This window comes from Lynx rufus, unplaced genomic scaffold (genome assembly GCF_022079265.1).
Source record: "Lynx rufus isolate CCGP_SWC_20201006 ecotype Redwood Valley unplaced genomic scaffold, mLynRuf1.p SCAF_9, whole genome shotgun sequence".
In the NCBI taxonomy this organism is placed as follows: domain Eukaryota; kingdom Metazoa; phylum Chordata; class Mammalia; order Carnivora; family Felidae; genus Lynx; species Lynx rufus.
The window spans coordinates 39023239-39049861 of record NW_025814897.1 but is presented as its reverse complement, the minus strand read 5'-3'; the positions used below and the strand labels follow the sequence as shown (position 1 = coordinate 39049861).

Below are 26623 nucleotides of genomic sequence, written 5' to 3'. Positions count from 1 at the left end.
TGAATTAGTTAGCGTGGCTTTGAAAGGGGGATCATCTTTCATCTTTTTTTTTTTAATGTTTATTTATTTTGAGGAGAGAAAAAGAGACAGAGCATGAGCGGGGGGAGGGGCAGAGAGAGAGGGGGAGACACAGAATCCGGAGCAGGCTCCAGGCTCTGAGCTGTCAGCACAGAGCCTGACACGGGGCTCGAACTCACGGACCTCGAGATCATGATCTGAGCCGAAGTCTGATGCTTAACTGACTGAGCCACCCAGGCGCCCCATCTTTCATCTTTTACATCAAATAAGTCTCATGTCAAGAGCTCACTCTTCTGTAATGTAAATAGCACCCTGTTTGGCGGGGGGTGGGGGGGGTCCCTTTCTGGGTTCATCAGTCTGACTCTCAAACTGAGGTGAGGGGGTGAGGGCAGATGTCAAGAATGCACTGCCGTGTAAAATATCTCTGAGGCAGAATGAACCTGAATAATTTGCAAATAGGGAACTAAATGAAATACCTCCTGTTGTCTTTGCACTCACACGACCTCAGAAAAAAGAAATTACTCTTAGCGTCAACGGGACTTCCAAAAGGATTTGACTCTTCCCTTACCTCATAGCTTGTAGCTGGCCCTTGGAATAGAGTTCTCCCCAACATCTGTTCAGTGTTAATAAGATACGGGGCCAGGGAATCCAGAGCCGAAGCATCCTAGAGGAGAAGAAACAGGCGAAGAAACTTTAGGGAGAGAATATGGCAAATAAGTATTTGGACACGTTTTCGCAAGAGGGAATCTGTTTCATTAGCGGTGCAGAGGAGTTTCTAGTTAACAGAATTGACACCATTACTGTTAGTCAGCATCCTCCTAAGGTGTTAACCAAACTACCAAGTCCTTTCTTGGTGGAGAAGGGTGTGGACGTATAAAGAAAGAAGAGTAGAGTGTCTTAGTGATCTTTCATTATGAAAAGTAAAATGTGCCTGAGCTAGTAGCTAAAGCCCAAATAAGAGGGCTATTTTCTAAGTGCATCTGTGTGCAATGGAGCCCTCAGGCAGGAAGTATAGTCAGGGGCCGGGGTTTCCATAAATCAAGGCATAGTTTGCATTTAAGGGTTTATGTTTGTCTATACAGCTCTGTTTTCCTCCCTCTCTCACCGTGGATTCTCATCCACTCTTATGTTCACCTGCTTGATTCTGCATTCTCTAGAGAATGGCTTTCTCCATGTCTCCAAAGCACGTGCTGGAATACGGCTGCTAGCCTAAGAGCTGGGTTACCACGTCAGCATCACGCCTCTCCATGGCTCCCACTTGCATGTTCCCGGACGAGAGACTCTGACCGGCCTAGGTTGGGCGCGTGGCCCTTCAGGTTTGACCCCCTCAAATGGGGAGTACTAGGCAGGGACAGATGAGGGGGGCTTTGTAGGGCACTCATGGCAACTTGCCAGATTAGCTCTGTGGGTAGAGCACTATAGTAATGGCTCTTCTAAACTGAGTGTTGTCTAAACCAGGTCTCTGAAAGTTGGCTGCTGCATGGAGAGCCAGTGAGGAAGCACTTGCCTCTTGCAGGCCCTGTCTCACGGGTGCTGGACGTGGGCCCTCTGCTGTGGTACAGAGGGCCTGGGGACTGTCAGCCCCATCTCCTCTGACTCCCACTGTCCATGGCCTGTTCTCTGGTAGCGTCCTTTACGTTCTCGTTACTCAGAGCAGCCAGATGCTGTACTCCTACAATCAGTCTCATCAGGCAGAACGAGAGTGCAGGTTGTTGGCATTTCAGAGGGTGTGTTGGGCCGTGCCTGCCTTCTCCTCCCTTTGCTCCATCACCACTGCGTCCTCTTGCCACATGCAGGGCAACAAGAATCTTCCTTGAGAAGTACCAGGGAAATAACCGCACAGAACCAGCCAGTTAATGGGCTAGTTGTGTGCGTCTGTGTGAGCACATGGGATCTGGAACTCGAACAGAATTGGCTTGGTCTGTGTTTATATCTATGCACATACACACACGAATGTGCACCCAATCCAGGACAGATCTAAATCCCCACAGAACCAGCCAGGGAATGGGTTAAACCTTGGTTCTGGCTGCAAGGAGAGAATGGGGAAAGGAAGACTTCTCTTTTACCTTCCACGCCTTCCAGTAAATTAGTCAGCCCTCGGCCACGCTGGCAGCAGCTGGTCTCTCCTGTCCCTCCAGCTATATTGGCTTCAGGGTAAAAGCTCATCAAAAACCCATACATCAGGAAAGGCCTAGAAATTAATGCCTGTTGAGAAGAGCCGGGTCACAGCTTTGCTCCCGCATGAACTCCAGACATAAGTTGGAGCACCGAATTCTAAACTAGCAGTGTGGCACACGGCGCCCTGGCATCCCCACTGTCAGGCCCCACCCACGTACCCTATCCTCTGTATTTCCCAACACACACTCACCATCCCATGGCTCAGTCGGCTATTGAGCTGACTCAGGTAGCAATTGCAGAAACACTTTCAACAGACCGTCCACTTTGGATCTTCCCTAGAACTGGCAGAGGAGAAGGTAAGATGGAGAGGAGGGAGCATCTTTGAATTATTGGGCCAGTTCTAGTTTGCGTCCACATTTGCACTTTCCTTAGGAAAGACACTATCCTTGTGGGTGGCAGCAAAGAAGCGACTACCGTTTGATCTGTACTAGTGTCACAGCTCACTTGGCTTTGGTTTTCTCAGTTGTCGAACAAAGTTGTTAGGAGGATTGAGTGAGGTCCTGCTATAAAGCAGAAGACATGGTGCCTGAGACATGGTAAGCCCCCAGTAAGACGTCAGCTTGTGTTGTTACTTATCGAGTACCTGTTATGCGCCAAGCCCTGTGGGAGGTATTTTGCGGATAGCCACTCTAATCCTCACATCGGTCACGCAAAGTGGATCTTGTTTGTTCCTTTTGAGGAGATGGAGTCCAGGACATCTCACGTGTCCAAGGTGAACCGGTGTGTGAAAGTGCCGGAATCGAACCAGGCTAGCCTGGCAAAGCCGTGCCACCGCTGTGGTTTCCAGAGTAAACAGTGTATGAGCAGACATCCTCTGTGTAAATGGGCTTGGGGCCATGTGCTAAACAACCCGCTGCTCCACGCAGTTCAGGGTAATTCACATCCACTGAGTAAACGGACCATTCTGGGCAAGAGTTCTCTTGTGTCAACTTGCCTGTTCTAGGAATTCTCAGTATATACGTTGGAGCCCAACCAAAAATTCAGTGTGAGGCTGGTATTTCTTGAGATACCCCATGGGGCTTAACTAATAATAAGCTGAAGCGACTCTCTTATGCAGTGGTTTCACCCATGGGGCTCTTCCTTGGCATCTCCCAAGAGAGGACCTTTTAGAATAGCTCTGACACCCCTCAGTCCTGTGTCTCCAGGGGCACAGCCAGCACGCGCCCCCACAGCCTCACTGCCTTGATACCCCTCTCCTCACACACTAGCCTGAATTAGATGTTCTCTCTGTGTTCTCACAGCACCTGTGCAAGCATGTTAGTGCGACCTGTCACATTGCCTTTGCGTGTGTCCTTGTGTCTTCCTGCTTGACTGAGAGGAAAACGCTACAACCTACTCATCTCGCAGCCCCCGAATTTATCACACTTTTAGGAACACCAACAATAACCACAGCATGATCATAGTTGACATTTACTGGGTACTTACTTTTTTTAATGTTTGTTTTTGAGAGAGAGAGAGCGCACAATCAGAGGAGGGACAGAAAGGGGGGTAGGGAGCAGAGGATCCAAAGCGGGCTCCAGGCTCTGCACTGACAGCAGAGAGCCCAACACAGGGCTCCAACTTACGAACTATGAGATCACAAACTGAGCCGAAGTCAGATGCTCAACTGACTGGACCACCCAGGCGCCCTGCGCCATACCATATGCGTTTTCCATGTAGGTACTATTGTGATCCTCACTTTAAAGGCAAGGAAGCTGAAGCACAAAGAGGTTCATTTGCCCCCAAAGTCTCAGAACTGTAAGTGGTAGATCTGGACATGAATCCAGGCAATTTGCTTCTAGAACCAAGCTTTTCACGGTACTCTCTGACGCCTCCATGTAATAGATGCTTAATTAATATTTACAAATGGATATACATGTGGATGGAATTTCTGTGTTTGGAGAAATGTGATATGGTCTGTGACATACTTAAGTGTCTTCCATAATGAGCATCGTGGAGCTCTCCGGTACTTTCTGCATCTTGTATTCTGCACTTCTCTCTGCCTGCTTGCACAGGCGAGGCACATAGCACCATGCTTGTGAACTTGAGTTTGGCACAGAAGCACTTTCTGCCTCAGCCGTTGACAGAGTCGTCCCGCTCCTGTGGGCATGTGACTTATTTGGAAAGTGGAAATAGTAACGGGAATAATAATTACACAGTAAATTTAGAATAATGGGAATAGTTAGAGGGAATTAAGTCCCCATTCTTGGAACACAGTTCGGGTTCAACAAACATGAGCAGAGTTTGTTACTGTTGCTGCTGTCGAGAACATTGTCCTATCAGTGGACAAGAAGTTCTGAGCCAGTGTGAGTGATACTAAGTGATATTGCTGCAGCCTGAAATTTAAGGTCATCAACCTCATAACAGAGATGTTTCGACCTGTGAGTTTCAGAGGACTGCAAAGCAGTCCAGAGCTAACGGAGTCTTCATTCAATACCTACGTCTTAGTCCGGTGGTGCAACCTGTGGGGTTCGGGGAGCCTCAGCAGAGAAGGGAACCAGGGACATCCATGGTCAGCACGGCTTCAGTGGCAGAGTGGACAGCTGTGGAACAAAGGCTGTCAGGAGATAGCTAGCAGCTAATGAGAACTAACTACCGTTTATTATACGGTTGGCAGTGAACTTGGCGCATAGTAGAGATTCATCCATTCATTCAACGATATTGAGCCAGGCACTCTTCTAGGCTCAGGGAGTCAATAATGACAAAACAGATATCTAGGATATTCAGGCTTTGTATGCCTCATCTCTACCAACAGAGTCATGTGTGATAACACTGTGATATAGATGTTATCTCTCTCGTCAGATAGTTCCATTAGGTGATTTGATTACATGAGGGAGCTGAGTCTCAGAGAGAGGTTAACCATGCTTGAGACCTCATAACTGGAAAGTGGTGAACTTGGGATTTGAATCTAGTTCTTTTCTGATGTTGAGGTCCATGCCTTAACCACAGTATGATGTCAAGTAAAGAGTAAATGCTAGAATCCAGTGTGTCTGCCTCTGTGTGTGTGTGTGTGTGTGTGTGTGTGTGTGTAGGAGGGGAAGGATACTTAATTCAGAAATAGGAATAGCTGTCCTTGCGACACAGAAAAAACTGTGATCATCAATTTGCCGAACTCGAGCGGCTTCTAATCTTGAGCTCAGTCTATCGTTTTACTCTCTTCTGGTCAAAATCAACATGTCCTTGGCTGCCCTCAACGAAGAGAAAAACTTTTACGCTTAGGCTGATAAGCAGACAGAAGCCCTGAAATCCAGCGTTTCATTCCCAAGCATGCTGAGTAACTCCTGGGTGCCCTCCAGAGCCTGGACAAGGCAAGTGGGCACCCTGCCTGTTGAGATGTTGCCCAAACCCATGGAGCTAGTGTTCAGATGTCATTGACTTTGCATAGAAAGAGTGAAATGCTCTGGGTTGTTCAGGGCTGTGGATGGTGGGGCGCAGAGCCAGTGGGCTGCTACTGACCCATTCGTTTGGGCCTTTCGCGTGGCCGTTCTCCACGGATTGGGAAGGAAGTGTCAGATGCCGCTGAAAGGGAGAAGTGGGGAGGTCAGTTGGCCATTGCCAGGAGGCACACAAATAGCCCACAAGTAATTCTGTGTTCGGGGTCGGGATCTTGGTGGCTTCATTTTGTTTCCAGGGGATGCCATTGTTTCTGCCACTTAGCCGTACAAGGCTACCCAGGCTTCCAGTTCCAAAGCTGTTCTAGTTGCACTCGGATCCTGTCACCGTGACCTCACAGTGCAGGGGCAGTGTAGTCAAGGGGGAAGGACATTGTGCTGAGACATCAGGAGACCCGGGTTTGGGCTCTCTCTCTGTGCCAGCTGGCAGGGGGACCTTGGACAAGTGCCTTCGTTCTTGGGCTTTCCTTTTTGCACTCATAAAGTAGCAGGCAGAACCAGAGGGGGTATTTCCTATGATCCCTTCCGGCTCTAAAATTATGAGTTTGTTAATGCTTATTTGTAGGCTTAAAGTGTCTTTTTTATTCTCCTGCCCTGTATTCAAAAGCACGTTTCCTGCTCCTTAAGCACAGCATTTTTTCCATTGCTTCCATGCCCACTGGGCTGGTCCTTAGTGTTTGATAACTCTTTGTTGAATTGATGGATGACTCTACGAGGAAATACGAGTGAGTGAAACCATGGGCACCCGCTGGTGTAGCTTCCGGACCATGGTTGCCGAAGGATCCCGATAGCCCATCTGAAGCATTCGAGTGACGCGGGCCCGTTGAAATCAGCTTCTAACTCTCGCCGCTGCTGTTGCACATGCCTTGTTTTTCACGATGATGGACTAGCATGAGTAGGGTTTATGTAACCACTTTTTTTCAATAATGAAGTGTTTTTCCGTGTCATTAATAATATCTTATTTAATTTTTAATGGATGCAACCTAGGCTATTGGAGGGTTTTAAGGAGTTTATTTACCCAGTCCCTTAATCTTTCACGTTGAGTTCATTCAAGTTTTTCCATATTACGTACAACGTGACCAAAGATTCGGATTTATTTTCAAAATAAAATGTATTGCTTTTGTTAACGGGGAAAATGTCCCCGATGAGTAATACTGTTCCCGTGACACCACTGGCCATCCCTGCTTAAACTAACACGGTGGTCAGTCTACCGGAAGGTGGTGTGGAAGCTACTGAATGCAGGGTGGCCCTTGCTGTCCGTGTGCAAAGAGACAGTGATTGCCATCAGATATACTGCCCCTGAATGAGAAGAAAACAGTTTCCTAAATCCAAAGCAGTGTCCCTAAATCCAAAGCAATTTCCCTTTCCCCTCTTGAACAGAATTAGGAGAAAATGTGGGGGTCTGGGCCGTACAGGAAGAGGATCCAGCCCAAGATTGGAGGCCTGGGTTAGAGCTCCCCTCTGTTCTTGGCCTCAGTCAAAGAGCTGAACCCTCTGGGCCTTGGTTTATTTTTCTGTGAATGAGAATATTAGTATTATTGTTAGTCCTGCCTGCCCTTTCATCACTGGTTCAGAAGACAGAAGCAGGGGAGGTTTGAACATAAAATGAAATCGTAGGTACAAGGCTAATTTGAAGCATTAAACTAAATGTTGTACAGAAGTGAGTTACAGAGAACGTGGGTCACTGGTTCTTTGTGTACCGTTCATCTCTGGAACTGTGAGCCGAAATGTATCGAGAGTTAACAGCGGTTTTTGAGCAAATCCTTACCGCACACATCACCGCTATTAAGAGGGAGCAAAAGCAGTAATTCAACCCTCTGCTCTCTGCAGGCTTTTTTGTTTCTAATCCTTGCCAGATGTAGACTGGCCGTGAGCCCAGAGGGTGAGTGCTTTCTGATAGAGGTGGTTTTGTTCTTGTCTCCCTTTTAGACAAAGAATTCTTGAAGGAGAAGGAGAAGTTGGAAATGGAGTTAGCAGCAGTGCGGACCGCGAGTGAGGACCACCGGAGACACATCGAGATCCTGGACCAGGCTCTGAGCAACGCCCAGGCCAGGGTCATCAAGCTGGAGGAGGAGGTGAGACGGGGTGAAGACATAACCCTGAGGGCCTCTGCTTCGTTTTCCTAACCAGCACCCCTGCCCGAAGCCAACTCCAAGGCGTTAAGTCAGGGGGAGGGATGTAGGAGGCCTCCCAAATAAAAGTTCATACAAACACAGTTTATACAGCCCAGAACTAGGCAGAGTATGAAAGACAGCCGTGAGAGAGCACACTTTCCGCCTGAAAGCCAGCCTGCCGCCCATTGGTGGGCAGGTGTCCAGGGCTGGAAATAAATGGAGGGATTGGAAACCACTGGTGCCTGTGGAGAAAAGAGACTAACCGTTAAAAAAAAAAAAAAAGAGTTTATCTGCTCTGTCTCTGGGCTTTTGATTGCATTAAAAAAAAAAAAGGGAGGGGGCAAAAGTGTCCCCCCAAAAGTGGAGGTGGCATTCAGCAAACCAGGCTCCAGTTTCCAGAAGTTGGCTCAGCTGGGCAGTGACTCCCCTAGTGCAGGAAATTTTGAGCCCTCTCAAGCATTATGGATGTAGCGGTCTCTGATTAAATCAACCCTTTAAGTTTTGTGAGGTAGACTTTGCTTTCCGGCCTACTGTGGAAGAACTTGAACGGCCATTTCTGAGGTTCAGGACTTGAACGGCCATTTCTGAGGTTCAGGCTGTAGATGCGGTGGCAGGAAAGGAGAGGCCCGGGCAGGTAGATGGGAGCCTTCTGGACCACTCCTGTGGGCTCCCTGAGGTGGCAAATCCCCGCTATTACGGGGGCTGCCCTGCCCAGAGCCACGTGGAAAATAGAAGCTCATATTCCACACAAAGTACTGACCTGGGTGCTTGGCACGCAGAAAACAGTGCTCTTGTCAATCCAACTGTGGCTGAAAACGAAAAGCTGCTCCTTCAGAAGACATGTCCTGGCGCTGGGTAACCCGGGTGTCCCAGCACCTTCGGCTTCAAGGTTCAAGCAGCTGAAGGGGGAGACTGTTAAATCAACAAAGGTCTTGCCCATTAGAAGTCTTTTAAACCCATGAATCCTAATATAGAAACTGCAATTTACAAAAATGTTTATTTTTGAGAGAGAGAGAGAGAGAGCAAGTGTGCACGTGAGAGACGGTGGGAGGAGGCAGAGAGAGAGAGGGAGAAAGAATCCCAAGCAGGATCAGTGCCACAGAGCCCGTCTCGAGGCTCAGTCTCGTGAACCGTGAGATCCTGATCTGAGCTGACATCAAGAGTTGGACGCTTAACCGACGGAGCCGTCCAGGCGCCTCTGCAGAAACCGCAATTTTAAGACTAGCATGAGGACCCCAAGCAGCAGTCCTAGAGGATTCTCTGTTGCCACTCATTAAGTAGGAGGTACATTTGCTGCAGACAGTGACCTTAATCCCTCAAGGACACAAGGTCTGTTTGGAGAAAGGGAGGCCAGGACTCCTCATTAAGGTTGTCACTGAAATTTCTTATTCAGGCTCCATCTCCATATATGGAGCCAAAGAGAATTAAAATTTTTTAAATCTTTTCATTTTAATATTTCTAATAAAATACAAGCTAATTGTGAGTTCCTTAAAGACAGGTTTTTTTTTTTTTTTTATAATCACTGGTATGGATCTTTTCTTGTTGTTACAGAAGGTCTTTGATTGCATGGAGCTCCTCCAAAATCTCTTTGTCCCCCTTCCGGCATGACTCCCTGTTCTCATTAAAGTTTCTTTTGAAAGGTCTTCATTCAGTTCAGATAGCTCATATTGAGTGCTTACCCTGACTTCTTTGACTCCAGAGCCAGACTATGGTGAATTAGAACCCTGACCCTATGATGTGTCAGTCTGTGACCTTGAGCAAGTCCTGTGACCTCTTCAGTCCTCAGTCTTCTCTCTCTTAAATGGAGATAATACAGCAGTTGTGTTCTTACTGTCATCAGGAGGATTCAACGAGATAATTGCATGTAGAGCACATGCTTGGCATGGACAAGCTCCAAAAATGTTGGCTGATAAAACTGTTATTCTTTTTTTTTAATGTTATTTATTTAGTTTGAGGCAGAGAGGGCAGTGGGGGAGGGGCAGAGAGAGAGGGAGAGAGAGAATCCCAAGCAGCCTCTACACTGTCAGAGCAGAGCCCCACGTGAGGCTCAAACTCATGAACCATGAGATCACGACCTGAGCCGAAATCAAGAGTCACTCGCTTAACCGACTGAGCTACCCAGGCGCCCCTTAACTGTTACTCTTAATCACACTCAACCTAATATCCTCATTGCTAGACTTAAGGCTGATACAAAGGTGAAAGAGACAGATCCGTGCCTTCAAGGAACTTGCTATTGATTAGGAATAGCAATTCTCTGTTTAGCAAACATTTGTTGAGTACTTTGCAGGATGTCAGGTACTGTCGCAGGCATTAGGGACATACTGTGTCCTCTGCCCAACAGGGACCACAATGAACAGATCTCATGGCCCTTCTGTTCGAATGGCTGCACGCGCAAAAAACTGTATACAGTGTAGGATGTGCTGTAAGTAGTGTATGAATGATACTCACAAAATGTTTCCTCAGATCAGTCCTCTTCCGGCACAGGAACCTGCAGTTCTGTGTCCTTCAGTGTCTGTTTGGTTGAAACAAGTAATCAAAAGCACAGTGAAGGAAAGAGTTTGATGGACACTGATGCCAAGAGCAGGTTTAGAGAAGGCTGTAAGGTTGCTGCCCCCTACCCCCCGCCACGAAAGGTCAGAAGCACCTCCATTTTATTTCAGTGGCTTTGGCTGGGATACAGGTATAGCTCAATACGGTGCTGTGTGCTAAGTTGAGAAACCGCCTTTTGCAGCAAGCTCTTAAATCACTAGCATGTTCCAGCTTGCCGGTGTAATCGTGGGTTGAACTCAGGATCTGAATCACCTGCAAGGCATCAGCACACCCAGGTGCAGACAGGAAATACCATCTGGTGTCTTCTCACCCACAACCAGATCAAGTCAACACCTCAGCCTGGTTTTTGGCATGAGCCAGTTCCCAGAAAGTTAGAATTGGGCCTGGGATTTGTGGACGCGGGCCAGACTCCTAATTGGAAGAAAACAAAGTTTTCATGATTCTGAATCTGTGCCTGATGGGACATTTACATAAATCCTTTTTACCTTAGTTTCCGTCTCCTCAGTTCACGGTAGTCTTTGGGGCTGTTAACTACTCCTCTGTAAAGGGCTCTGAAGTCTTTTAGGAGAAAGTTACTCCACAAATATCTGAATAGGAAATTTTATATTTATTCACACACAAATGGGTACACATGCATGTATACATACACCTACAGTTATTATAGAAGATTTGAAAATTGCAGAAAAGAATAAGGAAGATGAGAAGCTACTATTGTGCCATACACATAAACATGGTGATGCTTTTAAGTAATTTCCAGTCTTTTTTTAATTAAAAAAAATTTTTTTAACATGTATTTATTTTTGAGAGACAGAGCGAGACAGGGCACGAGTGGGGGAGGGGCAGAGAGAGGGGGGTACACAGAATCCAAAGCAGGCTCCAGGCTCCGAGCTGTCAGCACAGAGCCCGACGCGGGGCTCGAACTCTCGGACCGTGAGATCATGACCTGAGCCCAAGTCGGCTGCTTAACCGTCCAGTCTTTTTTTTAAATTTATTTACTTATTTATTTTGAGAGAGAGAGAGAGAGAGAGAGCAAGCATGAGTGGGGGAGGGGCAGAAAGAGAGGGAGAGAGAGAATCCAAAGCAGGCTCCAAGCTGTCAGCACAGAGTCCGACACGGGGTTCCATCCCACGAACCTCCATGAGATCATGACCTGAGCCCAAATCAAGAGTGGGACGCTTACCTGACTGAGCTACCCAGGCGCCCCTTCCAGTCTTTTTTTATGCATAGACAATAGACAGATGGGCAGGCAGAGTTGTGAGCACGTATATAGTTTTTGATTCTGGGTTTTTTACTTCACGTTATAGAACAAGCTTTTCCTTGTGGCACTGAAAACTCTTTACTGGCTTCCTTTTCAGTGTCTGCAAATGCTGTGATCGTTAAGCGATTACCAAGGATGGAGCTCAGAGCTATACACGCTACTGAAAGCGGGCGCCCTAGTAGGGTCTTTAATTCCTGGTGGCCTTTGTCTGAATCCTTTCTGCCCCAGCACACCAGGGGGATGGCGGTAGGGAAGGCACATGCAGGACCCCAGGTAATCCAGCCCCCCACCTCCACCCCAGCTTTGAGTACTGCCGGTCTGAGTTCTCTGCTGCTCTTCACTGTCCCCTGCTCAGCTACGAGAGAAGCAAGCCTATGTGGAGAAGGTTGAGAAGCTCCAGCAGGCCCTGAGCCAGCTGCAGTCTGCGTGTGAGAAGCGAGAGCAGATGGAGCGGAGACTGCGGACCTGGCTGGAGAGAGAGCTGGACGCGCTGAGAACGCAGCAGGTGAGGCTGAGAACCCAGCAGGTGAGGCCGGGGCCACACATCCACCCAGCACCTGTTCTGCAGCCAGCACCTGCTGTGGTTCAGGCTGTGCACTGTGCCTTGGTGAATGACAACTCCATCCCCAGCGAGCCAACGTAGCAGCCAGCGGAGGAACCAGGCAGTCCGCGCATTGCAGTGACGAAAGAGAGAAAGTGGTGGCCACCGGGGGCGCAGGGCACAGCGGAATGTGGCTGTAGACAGCCTCACGGAGGGGGACCCTTGAGTTGGACTTTGAAGAGATGAGTTCGTTGGACATTCCGGGGAAAGAACATCAGAGATAGGAGGAGGATTTTGCGTAGGGGAGAGAGGTACGAAACAGCGGGGCGAGTTCCGGACGGCTGGGTACAGCTAGCTGGGGGTGAATGCAGCGAGGTGGCTTGGGAGGGGGCATTTGGTCAGGTTGAGAGATTGTACTTTTTCCTGTAGTCAGCAGAGAACCAGTGACTGGAGGGTGTTTAAGGCAGAGAGGAACATGGTACAAGGCTGGAGAAAGAGCCCTCTGGGAGGGTCTGGAGGGGTGAATGCTGAAGTTAAGGGAGCCAGGCTATGGGTGGGACTCTAAGGGGGAGTCAGTAAGAGGGTGAAATTAGTAGGGCGTGGTCACCGGTGAGTGTTGAGAGGAAAAGAGAGGAAGGATTCAGGACTATCACTAGACTATAATATTGGCCATAAGCTCCTAGTTTTGCCTTTCCTTCTTTCTGCCAATAACAGCTGTCCATATGACTTTGCTGTTAACAGCTTAGAGTACAACGCACCAGCCTAGGGCCCGTGTGTGCCTCAGCAAGGGGAAAAGTCATGCCGGAAAGTTCTGCAGCTGGGCCGGGCTCCATTACACGCTGGTCAAAGGCCCCCGGCTCCAGAGAGAGCCTGGGCTTGTGTGTCCTCAGCGAGTGGGCTGAGCCCTCTCTGCAGCTGGTGAAGGGTGTGTTCTAAGTTGGGAACGAGGGAAACACTAGACAGGGCTCCATGGAATTATCTACTGGATGGAGCATAGTGGTTGTGGTTGGAATACTTGAAAACACTTGAAAGCATCTGTTCAGTCCAGCTCAGCTCTTTCCCATGGCAGGCGCACACATTTCCCTCTGGGTGTGTGTACTTGGCCAGGGAAGGAGGTGTTAGTGAGATTGCCCAGAAAATTAAGGAACCCACCCAGCCTCCCGCCATCTTGGCTTAGTTGATGGCTCATAGGAAGGGTGAGTCTGTCTCTGGACTTCCCATCCATCTAACCTGTGCCATATTCCCTGGTACTTAAGGTCCACCCTTCAGTTCTTCTCAGTTACTGAGATCTTAACCTCCCCACACTGCGGGCAGGCTTCTCTGGTGCCTGGTACTGTGCTGGCACCCGGTGGATACTTACGAGCTTTTGGCTGACAAAAAGGGCACGTCTCAATACTCAGAGCAAAAAAGAAGTTTCTTTTTCAGTTAATGTGCCACCCACACCCTACAGTTAGATTCCTTATCCTTGGACCTTCTATTTTGAGTGCTGTGAAAGCAGACTCAACTCCATTATCTTTGTTATTATAAGTACTCCCTCTCCACCTTGGGAGGTAAAATAGTACTTAGCATCATTTGAGGCTGAGACGAGGTAAAGGAGAAATGAAGGTAAGAGGAAGGCAAATGAACATTTTTAAGAATTCACAATTTTATCTTTCTTGCAAAGAGCTCAAAATAATTTTCACGTCTTGCTACCACAGCAGTCCTAGGAGATAAAAGAGAGAAGGTGGGGGGGGTGGGGGGGAAATGTTCTTGAAGAGGAAAATTAGGCACAGGGCAGTTAAGAGGCCAGCCCAAGGTCGTTAGCTAATTAGGACATTCCTCCCAGGTGAAAACACAAAGGACAAAGGATTGTATGTGTATTGTTCGCTGTGGTATCCCCAAGCAGAGGGTACGTGTTCAGTAAATATTTGTGGACTAGTGAGTGGGCAGCAGAAGCTGGCCCACCTGACCCTCAACCCGTTTTTCCGGCCAGGATATGTACCCATTAGACCGTGCTATCTCTGTGTTCTTGAACATTGAAATTCATGCATTTATTTAGATAACTCTTAATGACCTGAATGAAGGGCCCTGGGAAGAGGTGCCGTGATCTCATGGGAGGTCAGAAGGATGTTGCAGAAATAAGCCAGCTGCGGTGACGTCAACAAGGGATTTAGAAAATGACAAGCAGAGATAGCAGCTTAGCCAGGCTGTGGGATATTGTTCTTAGAGAGTTTCTAACAACAGGGGAGCCTCTCATCTCGAAGGATGGGTTCATTTGTCCCCCTGCTTGAGGCCGGTGCCTGGCCAGAGGGCGGGGGGGGGGGGGTCAGCGGCTTCCTGTACAGGTTGATGAGGACAGTTACGTGCTTTCTGCTCCATTCTTGCCTAACCGTTGGTTGCTGGCAAGCAACCACCAGATTCTAGAATATTTGCAATTATAGCTTTAAAAAACTGACTAGAAACATATGGGTTCTAGAAAGCCCCTGGGCCCACTTGCTGTCACCTCTGTGGTAGGATTGGACTCTTGTGACTGCAGCTCGCGTGCGAGCTGTTGCTCTGGGTAATGGGTGTGCCTCAGGGTAAAGTGTTCAGGTACCCCTCACCTTGCAACCAGCCCTGCCATTTACAGTTTGTGATCGCTGGAAAACACGAGGGCAGTGTGCGTCCCAGGACGTAGAATAACTGGGGCGAAATTCTCTCCTGAAGGCAGAACTTCCTCAAAACCCCGCCATCCTGGAAGTCGTGCTGTTCAGAGGAAATAGTATCCCTGAGTCAAAAGGGGGGGGGGGGGAATCTGAAATGTCAGTATCCTCGGCTTGTGACCACCGCTTTACTTCCTATCTTCCAGACACAGATGAAAAGAAAGGGCTGACCAGCTCGACTTGCATTGGAGGTTTCTGGTAGCACTTTACTTTGGCTGGCCCTTTCAGATTCATTAAGTGCTTTCATATGCACTATCTTATTTGATTCTGAGGCCCCTCTGTGGCGCAAGCACTCCTTGCTCTGTGTCCCAGATGGGAAGTGTGGGGGGACATGTACCTCAGGGCATCTGGCTCCCCCTTCCTTTGCCTTTACATCTTATCTCCCAGCCTCCAGGGGCAACAGACGGTGGGAACCACTTCCTTGGCCCCCAGGGAAAATGCCCTAGCCCAGCAGGCCAAGCCCTAGTTCCTGTTTTCGCTCTTGGGATAAATGAATGGCAGGACGCCGGACAAGCCGCTTGTAGTCGTGCGGAGCTGTGTGGCCAGACAGTCCCCCCGGTGCGACCCTCCTCCTGAGTAGCTGAGGGATAACCGAACAGTTCATTTCGCCTCTCAGAGGCCTCGTTCTGTCATCTCTAACACTGGGAGGATGTTGTCTCCCAGGCTCTTCCGTGAGAGTGCAATGAGATGGAGACTTTGGGAGGTGAGGCGGCCTGGCGGTGGGAGCTGTCGAGGCCGGGTTACCCGCGCCTGAGAGGCAGCAGAGAGCGTGAGGGCGGTGTGGGAACGTGCCGTGGGAGCGTGCGCGCTGCGCACCGTGTGCACGGTCTGGCCCTTTCCTGGATCCAGGTGTTCTTTCTCCTGCTTCTGCAGAAACATGGGAACGGCCAGCCAGCCAGCGTGCCGGAGTATAATGCCCCAGCCCTCATGGAACTTGTGAGGGAGAAGGAGGAGCGGATCCTGGCCCTGGAGGCCGACATGACCAAGTGGGAACAGAAGTATCTGGAGGAGAGTACCATCCGCCACTTCGCCATGAATGCCGCAGCCACTGCCGCGGCTGAGAGGTGAGGCCGGCCTGCGGTGCGGCCGGGGGACTCGTTCACACACTGCAAGGACATCCATGCAGCGGAGAACTCTGTGGGCCTCCAGCGGGGTGTGGCGAAAGGGTATTTGAGGCTGTTCTCTAACAGGGGGACCCACCGTCGGGCTCCGTGCTGGCAGCACGGAGCCTGCTTGGGAGTCTCTCTTTCTCCCACTCTTTGTGCCCCTCTCCTGTTCATACGCTCGCTCTCGAAACAAATAACCGTTTTTACAAAATTAGCTCAGGATGCTCTATAATTCCCGAAGGAGTTCTGTTGAACTGTCAGCTTGTCTGTATGAGCAGGGGCTCACCTGTGCATGTGGTAGCCCGGATCTGAGTGGCCGTGCATCCCGCCACCAGCCAGGGCCCCCACTGCCTCCCCACCCCTCCCCCGCCAGTTTTTTGTGGGCCCGTAGATGCTGTGGGCGTTTAATTCAGAGTCATTTGGGATTTTTCCACGTTTGGGGTCAACATATATGGAAGAGATCCTCAAATCGCAAAGGAGCACCCATAGAACTGGACTTGATACATACAGGCTGTTGTTATACCATCTGGGAGGGTGGGATCTGAACCAGGTGAGGAGTAAAGACTCGGGATGCAACCCGATCATCTGGTCAGTCCCACATTTGGGGGGATGTGCTATTTCTTCAACGAGGGAGAGAAGGCCTGTTGGGGTGGAGGGCATATGGGGGTGCTCTGTAAGGTCTCATAACTCATGCAGAGAAGACCCCCTCAGCACCCCAGATGTTACCTCCAGGGACTTGGAGAGAGAGCAGTGCCACCCACAAGGACACAGATGCCTTCACTGGGTGCCACACACTGGTACCTGGGGAGACCTGCAGACCCGTGTGGAAAATGACTACCGGGGATCATTTTCTGGGGCTCACGTGTTACCTACATATGTCTGTGCCATGAGGGAAAAGAGCCCACCTAAGCCCCTCTGAGTGAGACTTGGGAGCGGGAATAGACCAGCGCGAGGCACGTCGTGTGACGGAGCCCGAGTCGCGGCCCGAGACCTGGAGGCATCTGCAGCCTCCAGTTCAGTCCTCGTGCCCATGGGTGAGAACCGCGAAGCCTTGATTTTTACGTAGTTGAGAGGCTTTTACGTTCAGCCTTTCGTGTTCTGAGGCACTGCTGAGTCACCTCTGTATCTGGAGGAAGAACGCAGACCGTCGTTAAGCGACAGGGGGATTTGGCCTTCTCTGCCAGATTTGGGCTAACGCACAGCTGTCAGTGATTGCCCTGGGAGTCGTTCACGCCGTGTCGTTTTGACGGAGAGCACGCCGCGTAGGCAGGACACCCACATTCAAGGCTTCTGCCTCGACTGCTGCCCGTAGGTGTGATTCTGCCTGAGCCTTTCCAAGAGTCCTTACTTCATTCAAAACTCACCCGATCCCCGGAAGGGAAATTATAATTCTTGGCTACTTACGAGCAGAGAGCCGCGGCACATTCCGCTGGCCGAGGACACCAAAGCCCCACAGCAGGGCACGCGTGGGGACCCCACAAGGGTCCATGTTGTCTCCGCTTCTGCTGTTTTATCAGGTTAGATGTGTGTGTGTGTGGGATCCTGGGCCCTGAGAGGACAAGTGTAACTGGGATGTCAAATCAGAAGCGCCCTGTGGTGGGTACCAGAGGGGGACTGTTGTGGGGGGGGGGGGGTGTCGGACCAGAGTCCACCTTCAGCCACTCGCCTGTGCTAGGCCCTGCCTTACTCGTCATCCTCCGGGCAAGAGAAATTGGTCTGTTGCCCTCAAAGAACGGGAGTCCCGTGGGGTTTACCAGCCCCGCCGCTGTCTTCTGCCCTGTTTGGAGTCGCAGATGGGCAGGTGAATCAAAGCTCCTTCCACCATCCCTCCATTCCCCCCTTCTTTGCTGCCAGAGGTGTGTATTTACTGAGTATCTACTAATTCTGTGGAAATTACCTTCCCTTTCCCCACCACTCCCTCCCACGGCCTTGGGGAAAGTCAGTTCAGAGGAGGTCAGGTAGTCACTCCAGTCTTGATGTTCTTTTCAAGGAAAACCTTTGTAATTTTGCACTGCTTTCCTCTTGATAGAAAGGGAGAAAAGGAAAATGAATTTTTGAGGAAGGCCAAAATTCTGAGCTCTCGTCTTGATGCTGAATGGCTGCCTGTGAACCGGTAAAAATGACCAGCCGCTGGTTTTGTAACTTGCCAGCCTCTGATGCATGCTTCACATTTACAAAGCAGTGAATTTTTAAAAATTTATTTTTGTATACCAAGTGATTTTCCCATCTTGGTGCATTTTGGCACCAACGATCAGAATTTTGAGAGGTTGGGCCTTTTTATGGTTTTGAAGCTTTTTACAGATTTCGATGCAACGAAATATTTTTTCGAGAGCCTTGTAGTGTGTTTACACTTTCTAACTTGTTTTGATCTAATTGTTCTTGCTGTCCTTACTTGACAGTATAAACACAAATGTTTTAATTTGTCTCTGGCTCTGTACGAATTTGCCCAAAGCCACTCGGTTGGAAATGTTTCCTCGCCACCAATTTCTGTGTCGATGACTTTTGTGCACTCCAGGGTGAATCCATAACCTGCAGAACTGGCCTCAAAATTCTGCCCATGTGACGACACAGCAGAAACCCCCGCCCATCAACCCCTGGTGCTCCAGAGCCCTTCTTCCCAAGTGCTCTTTTGTCTGTCAGTTTGTTTAAAGCTTTTGCTTATTTTCTGTGTTAGTTGGCCCTGTGGTTGATTGCAGCCACATTTCGCACAAATGCCACACACTGTCATGTTTATATTCATTGGTTTATATTCTCTTCATGCCTTTTTGCTGGGGCCTTCTTCACAAAGACGCGGAAGCTTTGGTGGTGTCGAGTGGTAGCTGAGGGCATGGAGGGAACCTCGGGATTTGAAACTGGCTCCACCTTCGCTGAGTGTTCTCACAAAGTCACCTAACCTATTGGTTCACCTGTAAAAGGACACAGTCATGCCAACTGCACAGGTTGCTATAAGGACCACGTGAGAGGCCGCGTGCAGCGTGCCTTACCCCGTCCCTGGCAGAAAGGAAATGCTCATCCGTTGCTAGCTGTCGTCACAGAGCTGAAAGAAGGCGTGCTCGTTGCTGGTTTTGAGTGTTCTAGAAAAGAGCTGTTCAGATTTTAAATATGACTGTGGCATTGGAATATGAAGCTAAAGAGATGTGAAATCTTCGGCTAGATCCTTTCTTATCAATGTAACATTCACTGATCAGAGACATTACTACACCTTTCGGTCTGAGATATACTTAGATGACTTTCAGGTGGCTCAGTTATCTTTTTCCTAAATGTTCATTTATTTTTAAGAAAGAGTGCAAGTGGGAGAGGGGCAGAGAGAGAGGGAGACAGAGGATCCGAAGCGGGCCCTGTGCGGACAGCAGAGAGCCTAATGCGGGGCTCGAACTCACAAACCGTGAGATCATGACCTGAGCTGAAGTTGGACGCTCAACTGACTGAGCCACCTAGGTGCCCCATCAGTTATCTTGTTTTTACTGATCATGGTTAATTAGGAGTAATAAATTACCAAAACCAGTGACAGGAAGAGTGATCTTTGGTCAGTTGTTTTCAGACAGACGCCTGCTTCTAGCATTTTCATTCACCTTGTCTGTCCCTCCCCTTGCTCACCTTCTTTTTTTTTTTTTTAATGTTTATTTGTTTTTGAGAGAGAGAGACACAGAGTGTGAGTGGGGGAGGGGGAGGGTCAGAGAGAGAGAGAGGGAGACACAGAATCCGAAGCAGGCTCCAGGCTCGGAGCTTGTCAGCACAGAGCCTGACGCGGGGCTCGAACTCACCAACTGCAAGATCATGACCTGAGCCAAAGTCAGCCACTGAACCGACTGAGCCACCCAGGTGCCCCGCCCTCGCTCACCTTCTCAATTGGACTTTCTGAGGACAGGCGTGTGCCGCCTTCATCCTCTGCCCTGCTCCCCAGCATGGCTGTCACACTGAGCGGACCTGAATCCTAGGCAGAGGCTCAGAAAACTAGAAGTGAGCTAGCCTGCAAGCGTGAAGGAAGATTCCAGCTGAGCCTCACCATCCGGGAGGACCAGCGTCCGTTTCATGTCTGTGCTGAGTCTCCTTACTGTAAAATACGGAAATCACTGCTGGGTGGGGGAGAAATGGAAATAAAACTTTGCCTGTGATTGAGAATGGATAAGTATGGAAGAGAATAAACGGAGATACACCAGTACAGTAACAACAGCACCCGATGTCTGGGGTCCACAGCATGCCATATAGCTTAATGCACAATGCCGTTAGTAGAAGGGGCAGGGAGTTTTGATTTGTGGACTTTATTTCGTTTTCCCTGGACACTGTCTTCATCCGTCGGGTTTAGGGGGAGCATTGGCCAGGGTTTAGGAGAGGACTTAGGTGAAGGAGTTTGTGGAGAGAGACCTTCGTGTGGTGCCCTCGGGCGCCTCCCCGGGGGCACCTGCCTCACTGTCTGTGTGTGTCCTGTGTTCCCAGGGACACCACGATCATCAACCACTCGAGGAACGGCAGCTACGGCGAGAGCTCGCTGGAGGTGCACATCTGGCAGGAGGAGGAGGACGTGGCACAGGCCACCAGGAGGTGTCAGGACATGGAGTACACGTAAGGGACAGCCCTGTGCCTGGCTGCGCCACCGGGCTCCCCTGTGGCCACTCTCCTCAAGGTCCCCACCGGGCCCACCGGCCCCTCCCTGTTCTGAACAGCTGACAGGCCCAGTCACGAGCCGAGTCACCAAGAGACACCAAGCACTTTCTGACCCTCAGTTCTGGCCATGAGGGGAGAAAATAGCCTTTTCCCAGAAAACCCATCCATCTTTTCTTTTCGTTCCTCAGAAAATGGGGAAATTGACTTGAGTGGAACGCCCACACTGGGTAAGGCTTCAGGGTTTCCGAGTTTCCATGCTGCCCCTCCCGCCCCTGCCACCGGGACCCAAGACCCTCTGACTTGGTCCCTGAGCACACCTTGGCCTGGGGCGGGGGGGGGGGGGGCGGGGAGGGGGGAATGGGTCCCTGCTGGGAGGCCACAGCCATTCTGCCCGGCTGTCCTCGGATCCCAGGAGGGCGCAGAGTCCCCTGAGAGGCCAGAGAAGGTGCACCCTCTGATCTACCACGAAAGGTCTATCTTCTACCATTTGCAGATTGTAAGTGCCGAAGACTCACCATGCACTTAGCTGTTCGTCCCTGGGTTACAGTTCGAGTCCCTGGGGCAGCCTGAGAGAAATGTTTCAAATTCTTCCAGCCAAATAGCTTTCGATGATGACTGTTTGGTTTGGTTTTGTTGTACAGTATTAAAAATCTCCATGCCAAAATCATAGAGAAGGACGCCATGATTAAGGTCCTTCAGCAGCGATCCCGTAAAGATGCCGGGAAGACGGACTCCTCGAGCCTGCGGCCTGCCCGCTCCGTGCCGTCCATTGCTGCGGCCACCGGGATACACTCCCGCCAGACTTCCCTCACCAGCGGCCAGTTGGCCGAGGAGAAGAAGGAGGAGAAGACCTGGAAGGGGAGCATAGGTGAGCCCCGTGCCTCCTTCGGGCCAGGGTCGGAAAAGCAGGAGCTGCAGAAATGTGGCGAGGGTAGCGCATCCGGAGGAAAGGGTCCTGACCCTTTTGTGGCACGCTGCCTCTGCCCCTCATGGGACACAGAAATGTCAGCGAGTATCTCTGAGTCTGTTTATTCGTGTGTGAACTGGGGAGGATAACCACTCCTACTTGCTTGGAGAAATTAAATGAGCTATGTGGAAACAAAGCTGTCCTCCAGGGGTAGCATTTAGCCATGGGTTGATTCACGTCATGATTATCATCATTATTGTTGAAAGTTGAAGTGACCCCTTACAACACAACACGTTCCAATGGGAAAAGCCCGGGGCCGTCGGGCCTTGAGGTTGGCTCCACCTCTGCTCCTGCGTCTGGGAAAGCAAGGCCTTGTCTGCCCTGCTTTGTGCCGTGCGGCTGAGGTGAGGGCCGGATGGGAGGAGAAGGGGGAGACGGTGCTGTGGAACGGTGCTCTCGAGCGTACGGGGTGGGTGGTGGTAGTTTTCGTGGTGCTGTGGTTGCACGGGCACAATTTCGGGGCGAGTTCTCCAGATGTGGTCTTAGCCACAGCAGGGTTCCTAGGGTGAGGGCAGGCCCGCTGACTGAGGTAGCTGAGGCTGGAGAGGAAGCAGCAGCACCCCCAGACACCCGTCCTCCTCGCTCCTCCCCAGCGCTCTGGCAGCTCCCAGGGTCTGGCCCTTCGATGCCTTTCCCTGGGTCCCTGTGTGTTTTGTTTATCTGTGGAGCTGAGAGCCAGTTTCCCTCAGCATGGAACCCCAGAGGAGCCTGGCTGCTTTGTGCCAAGGGGAGAGCTTCCAGGGTGGGCCTGACAGAGTCGGGGGATCAAAGGTGCCCAGTCAGAGTCTCTGTTTGAAGTCCTTCCACAAGGCAGTTCAGCGGCCCCTGCCCTCCAAGGAAATGCACTTCAGAGAGGACGTGTGGACAGCAGCTAGGATCACCAAAGACCCTCCTGAGGACACGTAGCTCCCTACCCCAGTTACAGAGCCTGGGGGCAGTGCTCGGTCAGGTCTGGTGAAGGAGTCTGAGGTGGGCTCGGCCGTGATGGAGCCCTTGCTGGCACAGGCCGTTGGTGACATCCAGCCAGGCAGGCGTTTCCCTGGTGTCTGTGCCTGTGGCCGCTGGCATTCGGCAAGCCTAAACCGGGCCCGGGAGCCTGAGGACCCGGCCCGCAGGACGAGTTGCTGTGTTCTCCGCACGGGTATTCTTCCTCATTGTTGTGATTGGGGTCACATCACAGGAAAACAGAAGGGGCCTCTCGGAGGGGCTGGGCAGGGGCACGCATTCACAGTTCCCAAAATGTTTCTGCCGTCTCTTGCCCCGTGGGCTCTGGAAGCAGGTGGAGGTGACGGCGTCTACCTTCCTGCAGGCTCGGGGCTCCCCAGCGGGGTGACTGGCGAGCGACTCGGTTCCACCAGCACGTCCCCCATCGGACTGTGGAGGTTCGACAGGCAGGGTGATGAGCGGGGAGGAATGCACGTTGGACTTGAAGTCAGGTCCAGCTGCACTTGAGTCCCGTTTCTGCTACTTCTTAGCCATGGAGATGTTAATTTCTCCGAGCTCCCGTGTCCTTTTCTGTAAAACAGAAGAAAACAGCAGGACCTGTGTCAGAGGAGCGCTGTAAGATAAAAAGCGAGCTGATGGCGTGTGAAGCACCTAGCCGAAGACGCTTGTCCGGGGACCAGCAGCGGCCGCTGGTTGGGTCTCTGAGGGGCTCCTCAGGGAAGCAGAATCCCAGGCCCCGCCCAGTGAACCAAATCTTTATCTTAACAATGTATCCAAGTATTTGCCGTGCACGTTGCATTTGGAGAACCACCGCTGTGGGCAAACTGAATTGCCCTGCGTTGTGTTAGGAGTGGGCACCTTGACATAGCCCTGGCGAACAGATCCTTGAGTGTGCTCACCGCCTTTTCTATAGGCTAGTGTTGTGGAGTGCCGGCACATGAATGCGTGCTGTATTTCACCGTTGAGGAACACAAAGGTTTTCTCTTGGCCAGCACGTCCCCTTTCCACCCCAGCCTGCTGTTGGGACAGAGAGGAGGAAGAGGGCTCCGTGGCCCTGTCCAGGGGCGCCTGGGTGGCTCAGTCAGTTAAGCGTCCGACTTCGGCTCAGGTCATGCTCTCACGGTTCGTGGGTTTGAGCCCCGTGTCGGGCTCTGTGCTGACGGCGCAGAGCCAGGAGTTTACTCTGGATTCTGTGTCTCCCTCTCTCTCTGCACCTCCCCTGCTTGTGTTCTGTCTCTCTCTTTCAAAAATAAATAAAAAATAAACTTTAAGTGGCTCTGTCCAGAAGCCTAGCTGGCTTCCCGCTTCCTGGGGGCCGTGGCTGTCCCCTCACTGCAAGGGATCGCCTCTGGGGAGTAATGTGCACAAGTGTTGCCCTGACTGGGAAGCATGTTTGTTTTTGAACCTGGGCCTGCCGGGGGCCACCAAGAGTGGGGCGGTGTTGTGGACCGCTCAACAGAGTGCGGGTCACCGGGACCATGTGTCAGATCAAAGGAGCCTTCAGTGTTTCCTCAGCACACACCTGCTGCTCAAGGTGAGCCCTCCTGGGCCTGTTATAGCTTCGTTCTAGAAAGCCTTCCAGGAATGCCCCTGTCCCTCAAAACTGGCTATTAGGCAACTCTTTTTCTTCTTTATTTACAAAATTTTAATTTTCTTTTTTTTTTTATTTTAAGATTATGTTGGGCATAATTTTATCCTACTGTTCATCATATTACATCATAAGCAGTTTACTTAACAACTTCTCTCCTCCCCAAAAAACCTGTATAGTTTTAGAGAAGGGAGTAGTTTTTTTAATCTTTTTATTTTTTTAATTTTCTCAGCGCTTGTCAATTGATCAAGCACATAAGAAGTGCTTATAAATGCATTTGGTAAATGAGTAAGTGAATGAAGGAAGCAGTCCTCAGTCAAGAAGGAAATCATGTCCAAGACTTGGGGGGTTTTTTTTGTTTGTTTTTGTTTAAAGAATGAGATTGAGGGGCGCTTGGGTGGCTCAGTAGGTTAAGTGGCCGACTTTGGCTCAGGTCATGATCTCGTGGCTCGTGGGTTCGAGCCCCGTGTCGAACTCTGTGCTGACAGCTCAGAGCCTGGAGCCTGCTCCGGATTCTGTGTTTCCCTCTCTCTCTGCCCCTGTTCTGCTTGTGCTCTCTCAAAAATAAATAAACATTAAAAAAAAAAAAACGAAAAGAAAAGAAAAGAATGGCATTGAAAAAGCTGTGTTTGCGCCCTCAGGGTTGCTGCTGGGGAAGGACCACCCTGAGCACACTTCAACAGCCTCCACCACGGCGCTGTCCCCCGCAGCCTCCACCACCTCGGCCAGCAGCGCCCACGCTAAGACGGGCAGCAAGGACAGCAGCACCCAGACGGACAAGAGCGCCGAACTCTTCTGGCCCAGCATGGCCTCTCTGCCCAACCGTGGCAGGCTGAGCGTCACCCCTTCCAACAGCCCGGTCCTGAAACACCCGGTGGCCAAAGGGCCTGCAGAGAAACCAGGTAGGAAGTTCTTAGCTCCGCTTATCCTTAGACAAGCCCACAACTCTGGCCTGAGAGGGAGCCAGCCTTTGGTTGGGAGCTAGGGAGGGAGCAGGGCTCTCATCGGCTCTCGCTCTCTGGGGTTTTTGAATGATTATGCTTACCCTCATGCACTTTATTCTTACAGGAATGAAATGTGTGTAGATGCTTTTAATTTATTGCCATTTACATGAGTACACAACTTGAATGTACCCTTTTAACACACGCTTGTGATCAGTCCTTTCCCAGAGGGGTGAAAAGGGACCCACTGTGGGGTGTGAGGGAATCAGTTCCCCAAAGCCTGTTTGGGAGCTAGCCAGGCACCCGGTACATAGATGTTGCCTTCGAGAGGTTTACTCATCAGGGATTCAAGGTTGGGGTACTCTCCTGCCTGAAGGAGAAGGCAGATTTAACTGCGGGGCAGGTCGACTTCTGGCCCATCACTCAGTCCAGCACTAATGAGGTGCTTTAAAGTAAAAGCCTGCGTGGGGTGGGCTGGCCCTGAGTCCAGAGGCGTCCGGACAAAGACCAGACATGCCTTTGGACCAATCTCAGTCATGGGGATAGTCCTCTTGCGTTCTTTGGAGAGCGTGGGGCTCTCAGGGGCATAAAGTAACCATGTCCTCCATGGGGCTGCTTTCTTTGCATCCTCCAAAATAGGCGGGTAAACACAGCATTGTCATTTTTCGAACATTCAGTTCTCAAGATGTACTTTTCCAAGGAAGGCAAGGAGCATGTGAAAGGACCTGGCTTGTAGGTGCAGCACTTGGTGGTTTTGCATAGAGTGGAGGGAGAGCACCGTGGGGGCTCCGGGCACACAGCCCCACGCCCGCTTCACCCACTTACCCCTTCCCGTCAGCACCCTGGCTCTGAGACTTGCGTCTGAATCCCGGGGCCCATCATTCTGCTTTTCTCCACTAGGGGCCGGGTTCTGTGGCCTCACCTACAAACGCTGGTGCTGAGTGTGGGTATTGGTAATGCTTTCCTTTTAGAAAGAGCCGGCCTGGCCCGGCCCCTCTGCAGGGCAGGCTGCTGATGTCCCCTTCTGTTTGGCAGAGAACCCTCCTGGCCACGGGAAGTCCCCCGACCACAAAGGCCGCGTCAGCAGCTTGCTCCACAAGCCCGAGTTCCCTGACGGAGAGATGATGGAAGTCCTCATCTAACACTGGCGTCCCCGCGGGATTCTGTAGTGGGACCTTGACGAATGAGGAACGTGGCCGAGAGGGAGGAGACAGATCAAGAAAGTTGTGGATGGGAAACCAGGAATGATTTGAACTGATAAAGATTTTAAATTTAGTGAGGACACTTTTTATAAATGTTAAAAAAAAAAATTCAGAAGACCTACGTGAAGACACTTGTATGGATTTGTATTGCCTATGGTGGAAGAGAGAAGACACGTGTAGGTCTGGAAACAAGGAAGTCACAGGAAGTGGGATTTTCATTGTATAGAAAATGTATCTCTGGGGGGGGGGGTCTGTGTTCCCCTGCTCTTTGGTTATAAACATATAAACCTGAACGTGGATCTTCCTTGAAACAGCCCCATTCTCCTTGCCTCTTAGCATGTTTGTTTTTATTAAGAAGAACCTCCTAGAAGTCTCAGAGAGCCCATCTCGGCATAATGTAACATCACCTGCGCCATCCAGGGTGTCCTGTGAATGTGTGCGGGTGTGGCAGTGAGAAGAAGTGTCCTTGGGTGAAGGGAATTAAGAAGGCGGTTCTCACCTAACTATCTGCTTGGTTTGGGTTTTCAGGAGATTCTGGGGCTTCTTAGCTTTTCTGGA

General features: G+C 50.6%; 1 protein-coding gene across 1 annotated transcript in view; it reads left to right on the top strand.

Moving 5' to 3' along the window:
* The window catches only part of AMOTL1 (angiomotin like 1), a 116161-nt gene extending 90156 nt beyond the window's left edge, over positions 1 to 26005 (top strand). The window contains exons 8-14 of the mRNA XM_047072321.1: positions 7497 to 7642; positions 11845 to 11994; positions 15585 to 15775; positions 20255 to 20380; positions 21064 to 21290; positions 24564 to 24824; positions 25899 to 26005. Of these exons, the coding sequence (XP_046928277.1) occupies positions 7497 to 7642; positions 11845 to 11994; positions 15585 to 15775; positions 20255 to 20380; positions 21064 to 21290; positions 24564 to 24824; positions 25899 to 26005 (1208 nt within the window). The remainder of the gene's footprint in view (positions 1 to 7496; positions 7643 to 11844; positions 11995 to 15584; positions 15776 to 20254; positions 20381 to 21063; positions 21291 to 24563; positions 24825 to 25898) is intronic.
* Positions 26006 to 26623: the final 618 nt, after the last annotated feature.